The 21,175-nt window shown below is 48.8% G+C and overlaps 1 protein-coding gene across 3 annotated transcripts in view; it reads right to left on the minus strand.

Moving 5' to 3' along the window:
* The window catches only part of LOC132396574 (FYN-binding protein 1), a 164,094-nt gene that overhangs the window by 83,207 nt on the left and 59,712 nt on the right, over window positions 1-21,175 (minus strand). For all 3 annotated transcript variants that reach the window (XM_059974247.1, XM_059974245.1, XM_059974244.1), the window contains exon 3: window positions 5,327-5,408. In XM_059974247.1, coding sequence (XP_059830230.1) covers window positions 5,327-5,408 — 82 coding nt within the window. The remainder of the gene's footprint in view (window positions 1-5,326; window positions 5,409-21,175) is intronic.

Below are 21,175 nucleotides of genomic sequence, written 5' to 3' on the forward strand. Positions count from 1 at the left end.
GTCCTGTGCTGCTAAGGCATCTCGGTAGCCCAAACCACTTCCTCACATGTGAGTTCACCAGCCTTTCCAGCCGACTTGCATGAGACATCGTGACCTCATAGATGGTAACTGGGCACATATGTCAGGGCAGCAGTGCAAACTGAAAGCACCAAAGCTGCAACCTCCCTGGGAGAGCTGTGTTGTTGATTAGCTTGAGGCCACTGATCGTATCCTGCCTTGGTTGTTCCACCTGCTCAGTGTCTCTGAGGTCTGCGTTGCACCAACGTCCGAGGCTTTTGATGGGCTTCTCCAGGACAGTTGGTACTGGCTCAGCATTGATACGAAACCTTATGTCGGTGAGCCTGCCTTTGACAATTGAGATACTGCGAGACTTGCTGAGTTTGATCTCCATTCGTGCCCATTCCATGTTTCCCTGGAGTTTATCCAGCAGGCATTTGCTGCATGCTTTTTTTTTGATGTTATTGTGGTCATGTCATCAACGTACGCCCTGACTGGAGGAAGACACAGCCCATTCTTCAAGCGTTTCCCTCTGACCACCCATTGTGAGGCTCGGTCAATGAGCTCCACTGCCATCATAAATGTCAGAGGAGAGATGGTACAGCCCACCATTATGCCTAGCTCGAGGTGCTGCCATGTGGTGCTGGTATCTTGTGTTGTGACACAGCACTGCAGATCCTGGAAGTGCTTTGACCAGCTTTGTGTTGCCCTGTGGAACCTGGAAAAAGTTGAAAGCTGCCCACAGTCTGGTGAGGCACTGACCCAAAGGCATTGGCAAGATTTAGGAAGACCACATGCAAGTCTTTCTTTTCTTTCTTGGTAGTTTGTGTCTGGTGCCAGATGACATTTGCGTGTTCCAGACATCCTGGGAAACCATGTATTCCTGCTTTCTGCACTGACGTGTCGACAAAGTTGTTGCTCTGCAAAAAGGCTGAGAGTCTGAGCCACGACACCAAAGATCTTTCCTTCCACATTCCGGAGACTGGTCTGACGGAACTGAGGAATTCTTCCCTTTTGGAACTAGTATCCCTCCCGCCCTTCGCCAAGCCTTAGGTATGATTCCTTTCGCCCATGCCACCTTCAATAGATTACAGAAGTATTTCAGGATGCCGGGGTTTTCTTATAGAGCCTGTATGGAATGCCATTGGGCCCTGGAGCTGATGCTGATCTTGCTCGTTTAACTTTACTTTCCACCTCCCTCCGTGTAGGGGCCTTGCCTCCATGTGGTGCTCAGGTGGGTGGATTGGTGGCAAGTCATTTGGAATGGTGACTGGCTCATGCCTCCGGTTGTCAGAGTGGGTCTTCCTCAGGCGTTCCTCCAGTCCCCTCACAGGTACTCTACGGACCCCGCTCTTCTCCTTGCCAAAGAGGCTTTTGATGAACTTGTAAGGGTCTCTGTAGAAGCTTGCCCTCACCCGTTCTTTCCTCTTATGTTGTTTCCTCAAGCATTCTGCTCTTCACAGCTTTGTCAAGCGCTGCTTTATTTCTGCTTGTAATACCTCGAGTCCTTTCCTTTCCCCTTCTGTGGACTTCCTCCACTGTTTCCTCAGCTGTCTCCTTTCCTTCACCAGTCTTTCAACTTCCTGCTGTCTCCTAGACTTAGGCTGGACTGGAGGTTCCCTCTGTGTCCTCTGTTTTTTCACTCCAAATCTCCCTACCCCATAGCTGTATATGGTGTCTCCCCACTTCTCCAGTTTTCTTTCCACACTTCCCTTCAGTCCTTTTAGGAGATGGACAAGATCTGTGTTGATGATCTCCCACTCATTCTTCTGGCAGGATTTGGCCACAAGATTTGGGGCTTCCTTTTTGCTGCTGGCCGTGGCTGGCTGGGCTCTGGACTCGTGTCTGATGGTGGATCTGTGCTTGGTCGAGCTTCACCTGGGGTGCTGATACCCCGTGGACTGTGGTGGGCTTCACTCGACTGATTTGATCTACCTCTTAGAAGGTGATGGTCGATCCGAGGCCCCTCGCCGAGCTCCCTCAGGCACTTTTTCCTGCCCTGGTGGATCTTAAGCCCCTTCTCTGATGTTACCTTTGTCCAGCCACAGATGCAGCATTGTAGTTTGTGTCCTGCCGGCGTTGCTGCTCTGTCAAATGCCATGCTAGTTGTCTGTTTCGTCGTCATTTCCATTCCTAGGTCTGTTACCGTGTAGTCTGTCAGTGAGTCATCTTGTGCCCCGCTCTCGCAGACTCATGGGGTGTTCAACTTCAGGAATTTAAGAAGGTAGGAACAAGCTCCAATACTCATAAACGGTGAAGTAGTAGAGAGGGTCTCCAGCTTTAAGTCGTTGGGAGTGAACATCAGTGAGGAGCTCTCTTGGACCACCAACACCAACAGTTGGGAAGGCTTTACTGTCTACTCCTCTTCAGGATTGGAAGGGAAGGCGGAAGATGCCAGAATTAAAAGGTGGGGGGAGGAACACAAAGTACACTGCAGATGCTGTGGTCAAAGCAACACGCACAACAAGCTGGAGGAACTCAGCATCCGCGGAAACGAGCAGTCAACGTTTCGGGCCGAGACCCTTCGTCAGGTGATAGGTGAAGCCAGCTGGATGGGAAAGGTAGGAAGAGAGTGGGCCATAGGAGAAAGGGAAGGAGGAGGGGACCCAAGGTGAGGTGAGGAGAAGAGGTAAGATTGTTATCCGAATCTTGACTCTATCTAAGCCTCTTATAATTTTATAATCTTCTATCAGGTCTCCACAGTCATCTCAAAGAAAACAGCATAGATTTGCCCACTTCCTCCTTTATACTCTGTAATCTAGGCAGCATTCCAGTAAGCCTCCTTTGCACCTTCTGCAAAGCCTTCATATTCTTCCTGTAACTGGCCGACCAGTAGGGCAGATAAAGCAGAACTGATGAAGTTCTGCTGATGAAGTTTAAAGAAGCAGAGTTTCAGAACTGGCATCAGAGAATACTAAATTAGAAACATCGGGTAGAAATTTTATAAGATACACCACAAATGGAGAAATGTGTGAGCCAGTAATCGTTCAAAGTAACATTTATTATCAGAATACATACATGTCACCATGTACAACCCTGAGATTCTTTTCCTGTGGATATACTTAGCAAACCTATAGAACAGTAACTGTAAACAGCAAACATTAGGAACTGTGAACTGTAAACAAACTACAAATGCAGATGTAAATAAATAGTAATAAATAGCGAGCATGAAACAATATAACAGAGCCCTTAAGTGAATGTACTTATCCACTTTGGTTCAAGATCCTGATGGTTGAGGCGTGGTAACTGTTCTTGAAGCTGGTGGTGCGAGTCCTGAGGCACCTGTACCTTCTACCTGATGGCAGCAGCGAGAGAAGAGCATGGCCTGGGTGGTGAGGCTCTTTGATGATGGATGTAGTTTTTCTACGGCAGCATTTCATGTAGATGTGCTCAATGGTTGGGATGACTTTACCCGTGATGTACGGGGCTGAATCCACTAGCTTTTGTAGGATTTTCTGTTCAAAGGCGTTGGCGTTCCCACGCCAGGCCGCAACGCAGCCAGTCAGCACACTTTCCACCGCACGTTATAGAGGCTTGACAAGGTTTTGATGTCATGCTGCATCTCTGCAGACTCCTGAGGAAGTACTGTCATGCTTTCTTTGCAGTTATATTTATACGATGGGTCCAGGACAGGTCCTCTGAGATAGTGAGACCCAGGAATTACTGACCTTCTCTTTCCATCTGATCCTCCAATGATTACTGGCTCAGGGACCTCTGGTTTCCCTCTCCTGAAGTCTACAACCAGCTCCTCGGTCTTGCTGACATGGAGTGAGAGGTTGTTGTTATGACACCACTTAGCCCGATTTTCAATCCCCTTCCTTTATACTGATTCACACCACCTTTGATACAGCCCACAACAACGGTGTCACCAGCAAACTTGTGTACAGTTTTGGAGCTGTGCTTAGCCACACCGTCATTGGTGTGAAGTGAGTAGCTGTGTAATTGTGCACAGGTATAACTGCGTGTGTTTGTGTGGGCACACGTGTCTGCTGTGTATGTGAGGCCCCCCCCCCGTCAGTCCAGGCTGACCATGGATGATGTGTCCTAGCTGTCTACAGGATACACAAGCCAGGGCAGTACGATATGGAGAGCGAGCTGTTGTCCACGCAGCAGGCTCCCCGTCTCCATGCAGCTGATGAATCCAAAGGAACGGCAGAGACTGATACAATTCCGCACCAGCAGCGTCACAGGAGCTGCATTGAACTGCCTTACCCACCCCAGCTCCGGAGTTTTCTTCGGGGTTTACTCTCAAAGCCTTCCCCTTGAGTGGGGATAACCACAAGTCAGCACAGATCTGTGATCAGAGTTTTCCCTCTCCTAGATGAGCTGCCATCATGGCTGACAAGCCCCATCTGCACAAACCTGTGTATATCATACAAATACACAGCACTTTGATGCAGTCACGAAGGTGGCATGTCAAAGGCTCCAACTCACCAGCAGTCTTGAAGAGATTCAGCCTGTCGCCAAACACTCAATTTCCGTAGATCCAAGTGGAGAACATTCTGATTGGTTACAGCACCAGCTGGGATGGATCTCCAATGCACAGGAATCGCAAGAGGCCGAAGAGGGTTGTAGACTCTATCAAAAGCACAATCCTCCCTACCATCGAGGAGATCTTTAAAAGGTGATGTGTCAAGAAGGCAGAATTCATTATTCAGGACACCCATCACCAGGACATGCCCTCTTCTCATTGCTACCATCAGGGAGAGGTACAGGAGCCTGAAGAACCACACTCAATGTTTCAGGAACAACTTCTTCCCCTCTGCCATCAGAATTCTGAATGGTCCATGAAGACTACCTCGCTATTCCTCTACTTATTTACGTTTGTAATTTATAGTAAACTTAAGTTTTTACACTGCACTGCTGTTAAACAAATTTCATGTCATATAAGATAGTGGTAATGAATCTGATTCTCTGTGTGCATGCGCGTGTCTGTGTGCGTGTGCGCATATATCCCTATGCATCTGAATAAGAGAAGGAGTCGTTTTTAAGGACTAGTGGAGCACGACTGACGTATTGGTGACAGTGGTGATATATCAGTGACACGTGGTGATGTATTGTTGATGTCATGGTGACACTGGTGATATATCAGTGACACATGGTGATGTATTGTTGATGTCATGGTGACACAGTGGTGATTTATTAGAGACGTCATGGTGACGTGTGGTGACATCATGATGACACAGAGGTGATTAATGATGTCATGATGACAGTGGTGATATTTCAGTGACACTTGGTGATGTCATGGTGGCACCCTGGCGATATTGACTGTTGATCATTCTCGGTTTCTGATCCCAAGCACAGTGAACAGAAATAGCAGCTTACTCACATGATTTCGGGTGGTTTGTTGCCGACAGACCGAGGAGGCAGGTTGGGTGTAGGTGGCGGTTTAATGGCATCTCGGCTGGAACCTGCAAGAAAATAAAAATAAAATCCACATCAGGTTACGGGCAGAGTGTAGGAAATCATCGTGTCGGGACATCAGAGATGAGGGGGTGTCAGAGCAGGGACGAAGCAGTGGTTACAGTAAGGGTTAAGAACACACAAGGGTTAAGTTCCAGACAACTGTAGCGTAGGGGCTGGTGCAATGCTATTACAGCTCAGAGAGGCAGAGTTGAACTCAGGTACTGTTTGTACATTCTTCCTGTGAGCACATGGGTTTCCAGTCCAAAAACACATTGGTCCGTAGGTCAATTGGTCTTTGTGAACTGTCCTGTGATTGGTTACATTGGTGGGCTGCTGGTTGGGACAGAAAGGCCAGTTCTGCACAGGGTCTCCAAATGAATATAAAGGAACTCAGCAGGTCAGGCAGCGGCTATGGAGGGGAGGAAAGAGTCAACGTTTCAGGACACGTCAGTCCTGATGAAGGGTCGACTGCTTATTACCCTCTACAGATGTTGCCTGACTACTGAGTTCCTCCAGAGTGAGTGTGCGTGTGCGTGTGCGTGTGTGTATGTTACTTTGGTGTTTAATTGCCTGGGGAGGCAGAGGAGAAAGTGGGTGGGGTATTTCCTAGCTGAATGAGAATGAAGGACCAGGAAAGTGAGTTCTGGCACTGCACTTTTCTTCTCGGCCTGCTTCCAGTGCAGACGTACTCCTCTCTTCCACAGCACATCACGGAAACAAGCTCCCCGCCATGTCTCATGATGTGATCTGTATGAACAGTGTGAAAGACAAGCTTTTCACTGTACCTCAGTAACAATAATCAAAGCTCAGAGTAAATTTATAAGCAAGGATCCTATACATGAGGCCTCTGTTGGTCAGAGTCGACCATGGATGTTGTGTCCTAGCTGTCTAGATACACAAGCTGTGTCTGTATAGCAGTTTCCCCCTCTCCACGCATCTGATGAACCCAAAGGAACGGCAGAGACCCATACAGTCTGGCACCTGCGCGCCAGGAGTTGCAAGTCAGCGTTGAACCCAACTCTTAGGGACTCCAGCTCCGAATTTTTCGGAGGTTTTCCTTCTCCTACATGAGTTTCCAACATTGGCTGAGAAGCCCGTCTGCCCAGACCAACTGGTTCCAGGGTGCCAGCAACACGCCTTTGCCAAGGTACTGATACGTCACCATATACCATGCTGAGATTCTATTTCTTGTAGGCACTTACAGGAAAATAAAGAAATTCACTGGAACTTATGAATGACTATACCTAGCAAAGATTGACAAACAAACAGTGTGCGAAAGAGGACCAGTCTTGCCAACAGACAAAAGAAAATAACACCAAGAGCATGAGTTACAAAGAGTCCCTCAAAGTGAGTCTGTAGGTTAATGAGTCGATTCGCCGCTGAGCTGATTTACGTCATCCACGATGGCTCAGGAGCCAGATGGAAATAGCGGTTCCTGAACCTGCTGGTCTGGGACGCAAGGCTGGGTAACTCCGCACCTCAGTGGCAATAATAGCCAGTTCCAATCCCAGCTCCAATGCATTGCATGGTAACGCAGGGCTAAGGGGCTGAATGGCCTTCTCTGCCCATTTCTTATGTGACAAGTTATTAGGTCATGGAATGGCTATGTGGGTGTTCAGAGTTACACACTCAAAATGCTGGAGGAACTCAGCAGGTCAGGCAGCACCTATGGAGATGACAAGGCAGTCGATGTTTTCAGGACTGAGAAGGGGAAGGGTGAGGCTGGGGGGAAGGGGAAGGAGGACATGCTAGAAGGTGGTAGGTGAAGCCTGATGGGTGGGAGAGAGAGGATGAAGTAAGAAGCTGGGAGGCGATAGGTGGAAAAAGCAAACTGCTGGAGAAGAAGGAATCTGATAGGAAAGGAGAGTGGACCATGAGGGAGGTGATAGGCAGGTGAGGGGAAGAGGTCAGTGTGGGGAACTGAAGAAGTGGGAATTGGAAGGGGTAAAAAAAATTACCCGAAGCTGGAGAAATTGATGTGCATGCCATCGGGTTGACAGAATATCGCGGCAGAATATCGCCCCCTGCCAAAGACCGACAGGTCGGATTCTGAATAGGGACAGGAATTAAAATGGTTGTGTCAGTCCGGCTGTGACAGGTGACCACACTCCAGTGAAGGCTGCGGGGTAGTGTGGGTTGTACTAGACACGGCAGTGAGGCAGGTCTGCGCAGACTCCCTGGTAACGACATGGTTCAGCAGTTCCTGAACCCAGCTGCAGGGCGACCAGCAGTCTCTCCACCCAGTTCCTCTCAGCTTGTTCCCAGCAGAGCCCTCGTTTGTGAAATAAGGAAGCCGGAAATGGAAGTAAAAAAAATTAAGCAAAAAAAAACATGAGAAGAATTAAGTAGGATAAAGGACATCAGCAGATCAACTTACAGCCATCAGGTATAAGAACGTGACTCCAGAACCACAACACTGAACACACTCCAAAATCTACAGACTCACCAGAACGTGACTCCAGAACCACAACACTGAACACACTCCAAAATCTACAGACTCACCAGAACATGACTCACCACAACACTGAACACACTCCATAATCTACAGACTCACCAGAACGTGACTCCAGAACCACAACACTGAACACACTCCAAAATCTACAGACTCACCAGAACGTGACTCCAGAACCACAACACTGAACACACTCCAAAATCTACAGACTCACCAGAACATCACTCACCACAACACTGAACACATTCTATAATCTCCAGACTACGTTTTAAGGACTTTTTACAACTCATGTTCCCAGTATTATTTTTATTTACATGATTTGTCTATTTTTGCCCATTTTCTTTACTTATAAATGGTTTTTCATAGGTTCTCTATTTTTCCTGTAAATGCCTGCAAGAAAATAAATCTCAAGGTGGTGTATGATTACATGCTGTACATATACTTTAATAATAAAAACAAGAGATTTCTGGAAATCAAAGCAACACACACAAAATGTTGGAGGAACTTAGTAGGTCAGGCAGCATCTACGGAAATGAATAAACAGTCGACATTTCCGGCTGAGACCCTTCATCAGGACTGATGAAGGATCTCGGCCTAAAACATTAACTCTTTATTCCCCTCCGTAGATACTGCCTGACCTGTTGAGCTCTTCCAGCACCTTGTGTGTGCTGCTTTGACAATAAGTCTCCTTTGACACAGATTGTTGGTCTGTGTTTGTTTTGGTACGGTTTTTCGTAGCTTCTATTTCATTTCATTATCTTTTCCTGTAAATGTGTGTAAGAAAATGAATCTCAAGGTAGAATATGGTAACGTATATGACTTAGAAAATACATTTACTTTAAACTTTGATCTAGTTTCTACATGGAATCAGCAAGTCAGACTTGACCACAACTTCTTGAGGAAGTGGCGGGTCACTGTGCCTGATAGGTGATAGGTTTACATCAGCCGCGTGTCACTACTGCGTAGTCTGTGCGGAGAAGGCTTCACAGCTCCTTCCACTGTCAACTAGGAGGATCTTTGAAAAATAATGTGCGTCACAAGAAGTTCTGGAAATCCAGAGTAACACACACAAGTTGCTGGAGGAACGCAGGTCAGGCAGTGTCTGTGATTTCTGAGCCTTTCCTTTCCAGTCCCGATGAGAGGTCTCAGCCTGAAACATCGACTGTTTACTCTTTTCCATAGATGCTGCCTGACCTGCTGAGTTACATAGAAAACCTACAGCACAATACAGGCCCTTCGGCCCACAAAGTTGTGCCGAACATGTCCCTATCTGAGAATTTACTAGACTTCCCCATAGCCCTCTATTTTTCTGAGCTCTCCTGCCAAGTTGAGTTTAGTCATGGGCAAGGAAACAGTGAGGTACAGTTATCGTGAAAAACTTACTTGCAGCCACAAAAATACAGACAACACACAGACGTGAAGGATAACTAATTTGCTGAAGACAGTGCCAGGACAAGACATTAGTTCTGCTGGTTCCCCTCCCTTTTATTCTGTGCTCCATCCTCCTCTCCTATCAGATTCCATCTTCTTCAGCCCTTTGTCACTTCCACCTATCACCTCCCGGCTTCTGACATCATTCCCACCTTCACCTGCTCATCTCCCAGCTTCCCACCAATCACCCAGCAGTTCTTGCTCCACCCCTTCACTCCCGTGCCAGAACCAGGCTTCATATCACTGGCCGACGTTGTGTGTAATTTGTTGTTTCGAGGCAGCAGTACCTAACAACACTATAAATTACAATAAGGCTCTCCTTAAAATTCATGTTCAATCTTCAACAAATTAGTGCACAAAGAGGGCAAAATAATGAGACGGTGTTCATAGACCGTTCAGAAATCTGAGGCTGAGGGGAGGTGTTCGTAAACCCTTGATTGATTCTATTATGGTTATTATTCTGTAGATTTACTGAGTCTGCCCAGAAGGAAATCAATCTCGGGGTTGCAGATGGTGACACACATGTACTTTGATAATAAATTTATTTTGAATTTTGAAACACAGTGTGTCAACGAACACCATAGTCCTAGAGTGTGCTGGGGCAGCCTGCAAGTGTCAACACAGCATGCCCACTAACCTGTCTGTATCTGAAATGTGGGGAGAACCCAGTCCATCTGGAGGAGACCTGCACGTTCACAGAGAGAGCACACAAACTCCTCGTGGAAAGAGGTGGGAACTGAACTCTGATTGTTGGTGCTGTAAATCGTTACGATAACTACTTTGCTACTGTACTGAATAAGACTGATCCCTGGGTATTATCATTCACTGCCTGTACACGTGTCTGTCCAAGTGTCTCTTAAGCACTGCTAGCGTATCTGATTGCACCACTGGACCATATCAGATTGACCGTGAGAATGAGGCTGTCTGATCGCACAGTGAACTGACCGGGCTACCTACACGCGGAAGACCCCTCTCTTTTTGTGTCAGTTGTCAACTGCGCCCGTTTTTCCTCTTCGCAGGCCCAGTTCACACACCATTTGCCCGGTGGTTAACATGACTCCATCACCTTCTAGCTTGTATTCCTACCCCCGCCTCCAGACCCCTCCACCCCTCCTTCATACTCTAGCTTCCTCCCCCTTCCTTTCCAGTCCTGATGATGGGTTTCAGCCCAAAATGGCGAATGTCTGTTCTCCTCCACAGACGCTGCCTGACCTGCAGAGTTCCTCCAGCATTCTGTGTGTGTTGCTCTGGATTTCCAGCACCTGCAGAATCTCTTGTTATGATCCTGTAAAAACGTTTAATTGTACAACCGCACTGTCGTTCTTCCTCAGCATATCCCGCACTACTGCCACCTCTGGTCACACGTTCCAGGCACACACTACTCTGTGTTAAATAAAAATTTAACTTGTAAATCCTCTCACATAACCCTGTCTTCTATGCTGTGGCTTTGCCTCGGAACTTCTTGGTAAGGGAGCTGTTGATGCTGAGAGATGGGGGAGCACCTGGGTGATTCTGTGAACTGTTCCTACCCACTCAGAGCTGTGTTGTTTGCAGTTTTCTGCCACAACTTGTGTGAGGCTCACATACAACACAGAACACACATCAACCATGAGGCCATTTTCAGGGAGCTGTCAACTTGGACTCCACAATCCCTCAGCTTTCTGTATAATACTCAATGGTTTGGTTTGATTCCAACCTCCTAACCTTTGCTGACTTTTCCTTTTCTTCTCGACTAAATTCATCCCCTCTCTCGACTTTGCTCTCCTTCTGACTGCAGCACACCTTTCCCGTACTCTGTGTGCAAACGAGAGAGAATCTGCAGACGCTGGAAATCCCAGCAACACACACCAAATGCTGGAGGAGCTCAGCAGGCCAGGCAGCATCCATGGACAAAAGTACGTTTTAGGCCGAGAACCTTTGGCAGGACTTGGTGTAGTTGGTCATTAAATACCCTCCACATTTTGGACATGGGCTTGCCCAAAAACAGTTCCTAATTACCCCTCCCTGGTTCCTGCCTAATGCTCTTGTAATTAGTCCTGTTCTAGTTTAATGCTCCCTCCATGTTTCACCCATCAAAACAAGTGCTACACCTGCCCCTACATTCCTCCCTCACTACCATCCAGGTGAGGTGACACCCATTGTAATTCCACTTGCCATTCCAATATGTCCATCCATGGTCTCCTCCACTGTCATGATAAGACCACACTCAGGTTGGAGGGACAACACCTTATATTCTGTTTGGGTAGCCTCCAACCTGATGGCATGAACATCAATTTCTCAAACTTCCATTAATGCCCCTCCCTTCACTATTCCCCACCCTCACCTTATCTCCTTGCACACCCATCGCCTCCTTCTGGTGCTCCTCCCCCCTTTTGCTTTCTTCCATGGCCTTCTGTCTCTTTCACCAATCAATTTCCTGGCTCTTTGCTTTATCCTTCCCCTCCCAGTTTCACCTATCGCCTGGCGTTTCTCGCTCCCATCCCCCCCCAACTTTCAAGTCGACTCCTCAGCTTTTTTTCCTCCAGTCCTGCCGAAGGGTTTCGGCCTGAACGTCGACTGCACTCTTTTCCATTGATGCTGCCTGGCCTGAGGGTTCCGCCAGCACTTTGGGTGTGCAACACAGTCTCAGGCTGTGTTGGGGTGACCCACAAGTCTCACCGCGTTTTCGACGCCACGATAGTCTGCTCACAGTTTACTAAAGCAGAAGCCACATGTCTTTGGACTGTGGGAGGAAACTGGAGCACCCAGAGGAAATCCACGTGGTCATGGGGAGAACGTATATATCACTCTCAGACAGCAACAGGAAATGAATCAGGGTCACTAACAAACGTTGCACTAACTGCAACACTACCATGCCAAGCTGAACCTGTACATCCTGCGCAGTCCACCTTTAACAGTCAGCGGGGGCTTTTGCCATATTTCCCCAGCCTTCTCAGGGCGCACTGAGCAACACACACAAAATGCTGGAGGAACTCAGCAGGCCAGACAGCATCTATGGAGAACAACAAGTAGTCAGTGTTTCACAAGGATTGCGTCTGACTTGCTGAGCTCCTCCAGCAACTTGACATAAAACATAGGAGTAAATTAGGCCTTTTGGCCCATCGAGTCTGTTCCACCATTCCAACAAGGCTGACTTATTACCTTTCTCAACCCCATTCTCCTATCTTCTCCCATAACCTTTGAGACTCTTACTAATCAAAAACCTCTCCTTTAAATACACCCAGTGACTTGGCCTCCAAAGCTGTCTGTGCCAATGAATTCCACAGATTCACCACCCTCTGGCTAAAGAAATTCTTCCTCGTCTCAGTTCTATAGGGACAGCCTTCTATTCTGAGGCTGCGCCCTCTGGTCCTAGACTCCCCCACTGTAGGAAACATCCTCTCCACATCCACTCTATCTGTGCCCTCTGGTCCTAGACTCCCCCACTATAGGAAACATCCTCTCCACATCCACTCTATCTGTGCCCTCTGGTCCTAGACTCCCCCACTATAGGAAACATCCTCTACACATCCACTCTATCTGTGCCCTCTGGTCCCAGACTCCCCCACTGTAGGAAACATCCTCTCCACATCCACTCTATCTGTGTCCTCTGGTCCTAGACTCCCCCACTATAGGAAACATCCTCTCCACATCCACTCTATCTGTGTCCTCTGGTCCTAGACTCCCCCACTATAGGAAACATCCTCTCCACATCCACTCTATCTGTGTCCTCTGGTCCTAGACTCCCCCACTATAGGAAACATCCTCTCCACATCACTCTATCTGTGCCCTCTGGTCCTAGACTCCCCCACTGTAGGAAACATCCTCTCCACATCCACTCTATCTGTGTCCTCTGGTCCTAGACTCCCCCACTATAGGAAACATCCTCTCCACATCCACTCTATCTGTGTCCTCTGGTCCTAGACTCCCCCACTATAGGAAACATCCTCTCCACATCCACTCTATCTGTGCCCTCTGGTCCTAGACTCCCCCACTGTAGGAAACATCCTCTCCACATCCACTCTATCTGTGCCCTCTGGTCCTAGAGTCCCCCACTATAGGAAACATCCTCTCCACACCCACTATATCTGTGCCCTCTGGTCCTAGACTCCCCGACTGTAGGAAACATCCTCTCCACATCCACTCCATCTTGGCCTTTCAATATTTGGGAAGTTTCAATGAGATTCCCCCTTCATTTTTCTAAACTCCAGTGAATACAGGCCCAGAGCAATCAAACACTAATCGTGATTCTTCTCTGGACCCTCTGCAGTATCAGCACACCCTCTCATAGATAATGGGCTTTAACCTGCCCGCAATACTCTAAATGCAGCTTGACGAATGCCTTGTAAAGCCTCAGCATTATATCCTTACAGAGACCCAGACTTCGGTCCAGGCACAGGGCTGATGGGCTGAAGGGTCTGGTTCTGTGATGTGGGATTCAGTGACTTGTTGATCAGGACAGGTGCTGGAGACAGAACAGAAGGAAGATAGAGCAGAGACCACAACTGTCCCATGAATCCCTGCTCACCTGTTAAAAGCAGAGGGAGTACACAGGTAATCTCAAACGAGATGTAAGGGGGCAAGTTTCTCACACACACACGGATTGGTGGGTGCCTGGAACATGCTGCCTGGGGAGGTGGTACAGGCTAGTACCTCAGACACCTCCAAGAGATTTTTAGGTAGGCACATGAATAAGGAAAATGGAGGGATATCGTGGGCTGAAGGGCCTGTTCTTGTGCTGTGGGTTCCTGGTAACTCAGATCATGCAGTAAAGGAGGTGGCCTCACTTTAAACCACAAATCTCCTCACCAACAGATGGGGAAGGCAACGGCCCAGGCGTCTGTGGCTCAACACAGGATACAGATCTCCCTTGAAGGAAATGGTGCTGCTTATGCGAATGTCACGCTCCTGCTTCTCGACTCCCGAGCTTGACGTCAGCACTGGCCCAAAGGTCCCACTGATCCATGCTTCCTTCTTCCTCCGAGTGGACCAGCATGTGTTAGCGCTCTGGCATCGCGATGGACCCCAAGGCACTGAGTTCAGTGGGAGGACAGCAGGAGTTCATCAGGGAGTGGAGACGGGTACATCTTCCACTCCGCACAGAGTAAAGCTTGTCCCATCACTCACTCCCGGAGTCAAACACAGAGAGAAACTCCCTCTACACTGTCCCATCACACACACCCGGGGTCAGACACAGAGAGAAACTCCCTCTACACTGTCCCATCACACAGTCCTGGGGTCAGACACAGAGAGAAACTCCCTCTACACTGTCCCATCACACACACCCGGGGTCAGACACAGAGAGAAACTCCCTCTACACTGTCCCATCACACACTCCCAGGGTCAGACACAGAGAGAAACTCCCTCTACACTGTCCCATCACACACTCCCAGGGTCAGACACAGAGAGAAACTCCCTCTACACCGTCCCATCACACACACCCGGGGTCAGACACAGAGAGAAACTCCCTCTACACTGTCCCATCACACAGTCCTGGGGTCAGACACAGAGTGAATCTCCCTCCACACTGTCCCATCACACACTCCCAGGGTCAGACACAGAGTGAAGCTCCCTCTACACTGTCCCATCACACACTCCCGGGGTCAGACACAGAGTGAAACTCCCTCTACACTGTCCCATCACACACTCCCGGGGTCAGACACAGAGAGAAATTCCCTCTACACTGTCCCATCACACACACCCGGGGTCAGACACAGAGAGAATCTCCCTCCACACTGTCCCATCACACACTCCCAGGGTCAGACACAGAGTGAAGCTCCCTCTACACTGTCCCATCACACACTCCCGGGGTCAGACACAGAGTGAAACTCCCTCTACACTGTCCCATCACACACTCCCGGGGTCAGACACAGAGAGAAATTCCCTCTACACTGTCCCATCACTCATTCCCGGGGTCAGACACAGAGAGAAACTCCCTCTACACTGTCCCATCACACACTCCCAGGGTCAGACACAGAGTGAAACTCCCTCTATACTGTCCCATCACACACTCCCAGGGTCAGACACAAAGTGAAACTCCTTCTACACTGTCCCATCACACACTCCCGGAGTCAGACACAGAGTGGAGCTCCCTCTACACTGTCCCATCACACACTCAAGGAGTCAGACACAGAGTGGAGCTCCCTCTACACTGTCCCATCACACACTCCCGGAGTCAGACACAGAGTGAAACTCCCTCTACACTATCCCATCACACACTTCCGGAGTCAGACACAGAGTGAAGCTCCCTCTACACTGTCCCATCACACACTCCCAGAGTCAGACACAGAGAGAAACTCCCTCTACACTGTCCCATCACACACTCCCAGGGTCAGACACAGAGAGAAACTCCCTCTACACCGTCCCATCACACACACCTGGGGTCAGACACAGAGAGAAACTCCCTCTACACTGTCCCATCACACAGTCCTGGGGTCAGACACAGAGTGAATCTCCCTCCACACTGTCCCATCACACACTCCCAGGGTCAGACACAGAGTGAAGCTCCCTCTACACTGTCCCATCACACACTCCCGGGGTCAGACACAGAGTGAAACTCCCTCTACACTGTCCCATCACACACTCCCGGGGTCAGACACAGAGAGAAATTCCCTCTACACTGTCCCATCACTCATTCCCGGGGTCAGACACAGAGAGAAACTCCCTCTACACTGTCCCATCACACACTCCCAGGGTCAGACACAGAGAGAAATTCCCTCTACACTGTCCCATCACACACACCCGGGGTCAGACACAGAGAGAAACTCCCTCTACACTGTCCCATCACACAGTCCTGGGGTCAGACACAAAGTGAAACTCCTTCTACACTGTCCCATCACACACTCCCGGAGTCAGACACAGAGTGGAGCTCCCTCTACACTGTCCCATCACACACTCCCGGAGTCAGACACAGAGTGGAGCTCCCTCTACACTGTCCCATCACACACTCCCGGAGTCAGACACAGAGTGAAACTCCCTCTACACTATCCCATCACACACTTCCGGAGTCAGACACAGAGTGAAGCTCCCTCTACACTGTCCCATCACACACTCCCAGAGTCAGACACAGAGAGAAACTCCCTCTACACTGTCCCATCACACACTCCCGGAGTCAGACACAGAGTGAAGCTCCCTCTACACTGTCCCATCACACACACCCGGGGTCAGACACAGAGAGAAACTCCCTCTACACTGTCCCATCACACACTCCCAGGGTCAGACACAGAGAGAAACTCCCTCTACACTGTCCCATCACACACTCCCGGAGTCAGACACAGAGAGAAACTCCCTCTACACTGTCCCATCACACAGTCCCGGGGTCAGACACAGAGTGAATCTCCCTCCACACTGTCCCATCACACACTCCCAGGGTCAGACACAGAGTGAAGCTCCCTCTACACTGTCCCATCACACACTCAAGGGGTCAGACACAGAGTGAAACTCCCTCTACACTGTCCCATCACACACTCCCGGGGTCAGACACAGAATGAAGCCCCCTCTACACTGTCCCATCACACACTCCCGGGGTCAGACACAGAGTGAAGCTCCCTCTACACTGTCCCATCACTCACTCCCGGGGTCAGACACAGAGTGAAGCCCCCTCTACACTGTCTCATCACACACTCCCGGGGTCAGACACTGAGAGAAATTCCCTCTACACTGTCCCATCACTCATTCCCGGGGTCAGACACAGAGAGAAACTCCCTCTACACTGTCCCATCACACACACCCGGGGTCAGACACAGAGAGAAACTCCCTCTACACTGTCCCATCACACAGTCCCGGGGTCAGACACAGAGTGAATCTCCCTCCACACTGTCCCTCCACACTGTCCCATCACACACTCCCTGGGTCAGACACAGAGTGAAGCTCCCTCTACACTGTCCCATCACACACTCAAGGGGTCAGACACAGAGTGAAACTCCCTCTACACTGTCCCATCACACACTCCCGGGGTCAGACACAGAGTGAAGCCCCCTCTACACTGTCCCATCACACACTCCCGGGGTCAGACACAGAGTGAAGCTCCCTCTACACTGTCCCATCACACACTCCCGGGGTCAGACACAGAGTGAAGCCCCCCCTACACTGTCTCATCACACACTCCCGGGGTCAGACACAGAGAGAAATTGCCTCGACACTGTCCCATCACTCATTCCCGGGGTCAGACACAGAGAGAAACTCCCTCTACACTGTCCCATCACACACTCCCAGGGTCAGACACAGAGTGAAACTCCCTCTATACTGTCCCATCACACACTCCCAGGGTCAGACACAGAGTGAAGCTCCCTCTATACTGTCCCATCACACACTCCCAGGGTCAGACACAAAGTGAAACTCCTTCTACACTGTCCCATCACACACTCCCGGAGTCAGACACAGAGTGAAGCTCCCTCTACACTGTCCCATCACACAGTCCCGTGGTCAGACACAGAGTGAAGCTCCCTCTACACTGTCCCATCACACAGTCCCGGGATCTGTCTGGGCAGACCGCCTGGCAATGTTTAGCGGGTATGTTCGTGCTCGGGTAAATATTGAAAAGGAACATGCGCAGACCACGATGACCTTAGAGGTGTTCTGGGACCATTGGGCTCCGCGGGGTGTAAATACCATCATTGATAGAGATGGGAACATTTTGGTTTAATGTGTATTGTCTATATGTAGTGAAGTAATTGTGTTAGTCACTGTTTTGTATATTGTATAGCACTGATAATTGTAATAAAGGAATTTTGTAAAAGAAAAGGGGTCATTCACAGAGGGAAGCTCCTTCTACAGTGTCCCATCACGTAATAGATCTGGTGCGGATTTGGGATTTCTATTGGAGAGTGTAGGCTGGTGCGGTGTGGATGTGGGTTGGTGGGACGTTGGTAGTCTCATTGTTCAGGGTGATCTCCCCTTTGCAATGCCTATGTTGTCCATTCTCCCGATGACCACGTGGGTTCCCTGGCTACTCCAGTTCTCTGCCACACCCCAAAGACGTACTGTTTAGTACAGGGGTCGGCAACGTTTTCGACTGAAAGAGCCAATATGGACCCATTTCCCACAGAAAAGAAAACACTGGGAGCCACAAAACCCGTTTGACATTTAAAATGAAATAACACTGCATACAACGTTTTTTTTGCCTTTATGCTATGTATAAACAAACTATAATGTGTTGCATTTATGAAATTGATGAACTCCTGCAGAGAAAACGAAATTACATTTCTGCATGCAAAAAAAACATTTTGAACTCTGAAAAAAAGACGTTGGGTTGAAGGTTACTCCATAGGTAGCCTACTTTGGATCGAAGAATTAAAAGAAAGTGCGCACTGGCGGGTGTCAGGCATTGGCAGTGGTGATGTATATTAATAGCGATAAAAAACACTTTGTAGCGGTGTAGCGCTACACACAGCGCTAAAATAAAGACACTGCAGTCAAAGGTAACTTTATTTGAACGAAACAGCCTTGCTTTAAAGCCTCCCTCAACCCGTCCCCGTGGGCGCGGATACTCCAAAAGACACGTACTCACAAACCCCCGTAGGCTATCTCCCTTAGCTGGAACGGTGGCTAATTGTGAGCCGGTTGGGATGTGCCAGGAAATGGGGTCTCCACAACGTTTTTAGATTGTACAAGATCACCATAATCTTCAAATTTCAAATTACATTTCAAAACCTAACAAACCACGGGGAGCCGCAGCACAGAGATGAAAGAGTCGCCTGCGGCTCCGGAGCTGCAGGTTGCCGACCCCTGGTTTATAGACAATAGGTGCAGAAGTAGACCATTCAGCCCCTCGAGTCTGCACCGCCATTCCGAGATCATGGCTGATCATTCACTATCAATACCCAGTCCCTGCCTTGTCCCCATATCCCTTGATTCCCCTATCCATCAGATATCTATCCAGCTCCTTCTTGAAAGCATCCAGAGAATTGGCCTCCACCATCTTCTGAGGCAGTGCATTTCACACCTCCACAACTCTCTGGGAGAAGAAACTCTTCCTCAACTCTGTTTTAAATAACTGACCTCTTATTCTCAATCCATGCCCTCTGGTACTGGACTCTCCCAACAACTGGAACATATTTCCTGCCTCAATCCTATCAAATCCTTTAATTATCTTAAACGTTTCAATCAGATCCCCTCTCAATCTCATCAATTCCAGCGTGTACAAGCCCAATCTCTCCAATCTCTCTGCGTAAGACAGCCCTGCCATCCCAGGAATCAACCTAGTGAATCTACGCTGCACTTCCTCAATTGCCAGAATGTCCTTCCTTAAACCTGGAGACCAAAACTGTACACAATATTCCAGGTGTGGTCTCACCAGGGCCCTGTACAAATGCAAAAGGACATCCTTGCTCTTGTACTCAATTCCCCTTGTAACAAAGGCCAACATTCCATTTGCCCTCTTCACTGCCTGTTGCACTTGCTCATTCACCTTCATTGACTGGTGAACTAGGACTCCTAGGTCTCTTTGTATTTCTCCCTTACCTAACTCTACACCGTTCAGACAATACTCTGCCCTCTTGTTCCAGCTTCCAAAGTGGATAACTTCACATTTATTCACATTGAATGACATCTGCCAAATATCTGCCCACTCACCCAGCCTATCCAAGTCTCCCTGTATTCTCCTAACGTCCTCTTCGCATGTCACACTGCCACCCAGTAGGTTAGTAGGTTAACTGGTCACATGGGGGTAATTGGGCAGCCTGTGTCCATGTGCATTTCCTCTGCATCTTCCCCCGTCTTCTCCGGTCCTGATGAAGGGTCTCAGCCCAAAACGTCGACTGTTTATTCCTCTCCATAGATGCTGACTGTCCTGCTGAGCTTCTCCAGCATTCAATGTACTTCTGCTCTGGATTCCCAGCATCTGCAGAATCTCCTGTTTAGGATTTGTTGCTCTGAATGCTCTGGTGTCCTTCCACGATCCAAAAACGTACAGGGGAGCGTTAGTAAGCTGCGAATGTGTTTTGTTGGTAGCGGAAGCATGGCAACACTTGTGGGCTGCCCCCAGCTCGTCCTTGTACTGCACTGGTTGTCGTCACAATGACACATTTCACTCTATGTTTTGATGTTGCAATGTACATGTAAGAGAAAAGCTAATCTTTAATCTTTAAATCATTTATTTTAACTTTTCCTGTTCTCTCTCGATCTGCGCAGAGACCGACTGATAGAATCCAGAATAATATCAGTTGGTTAACCGACTCTTTGAGTCAAAGGCTCTGACTAACTCTCTCCTCCCCAGGGCGACCCAGACAGGAAGGGGGGGGGGTGAAATAGGGAGGATGTTGGGAGCATGTTTACAAGAAGTTCAAAGTACATTTATTACCAAAATATGTATACTATATGCCATCATCTCCTTACAGGTAGCTACAAAACAAAAATATCCAATAGAATCCATTAAAGAAAGACGGTCAAACAACAGATGTGCAGAAGAAAACCGTGCAACAATAAAAGTCAGCAAATAACATTCAGAACTGTATTCACGAATTCAGTCACAGCCATCGCAGGAGCCTGTTTGATGCAGGCCACAGCCTCAGTTCGAAGCAGAGACGAGTAAACGTTGAGGAGTAACCAGCTGAACTGACCCATCCCTCACTTCTGGCCCTGAAACCCTGACCTTTCCAATCTGGCCCAGTGCTCTCACCCTGGCCCAGAGGGCAGAGCCGCAGAATAGTAGCACGTCCATTTAGAGCAGAGATGGGGAGGAGTTCCTTTAGCCAGAGGGTGGTGAATCTGTAGAATTCATTGCCATAGACAGCTGTGAAGGCCAAGTCATTCGGAATATTTAAGGTCGCGATTAATAGATTCTTAAGCAACATTCGCAAAATGCTGGAGGAAATCCCATATTTGGATGATAGAAAAATGGAGGGCTACGTGGGAGGGAAGGGTTAGACCAGAGGTTCCCAACCTTTTCTATGCCATGAACCCCTACCATTA

This window comes from Hypanus sabinus, chromosome 7 (assembly GCF_030144855.1).
Source record: "Hypanus sabinus isolate sHypSab1 chromosome 7, sHypSab1.hap1, whole genome shotgun sequence".
Lineage (NCBI taxonomy): Eukaryota > Metazoa > Chordata > Chondrichthyes > Myliobatiformes > Dasyatidae > Hypanus > Hypanus sabinus.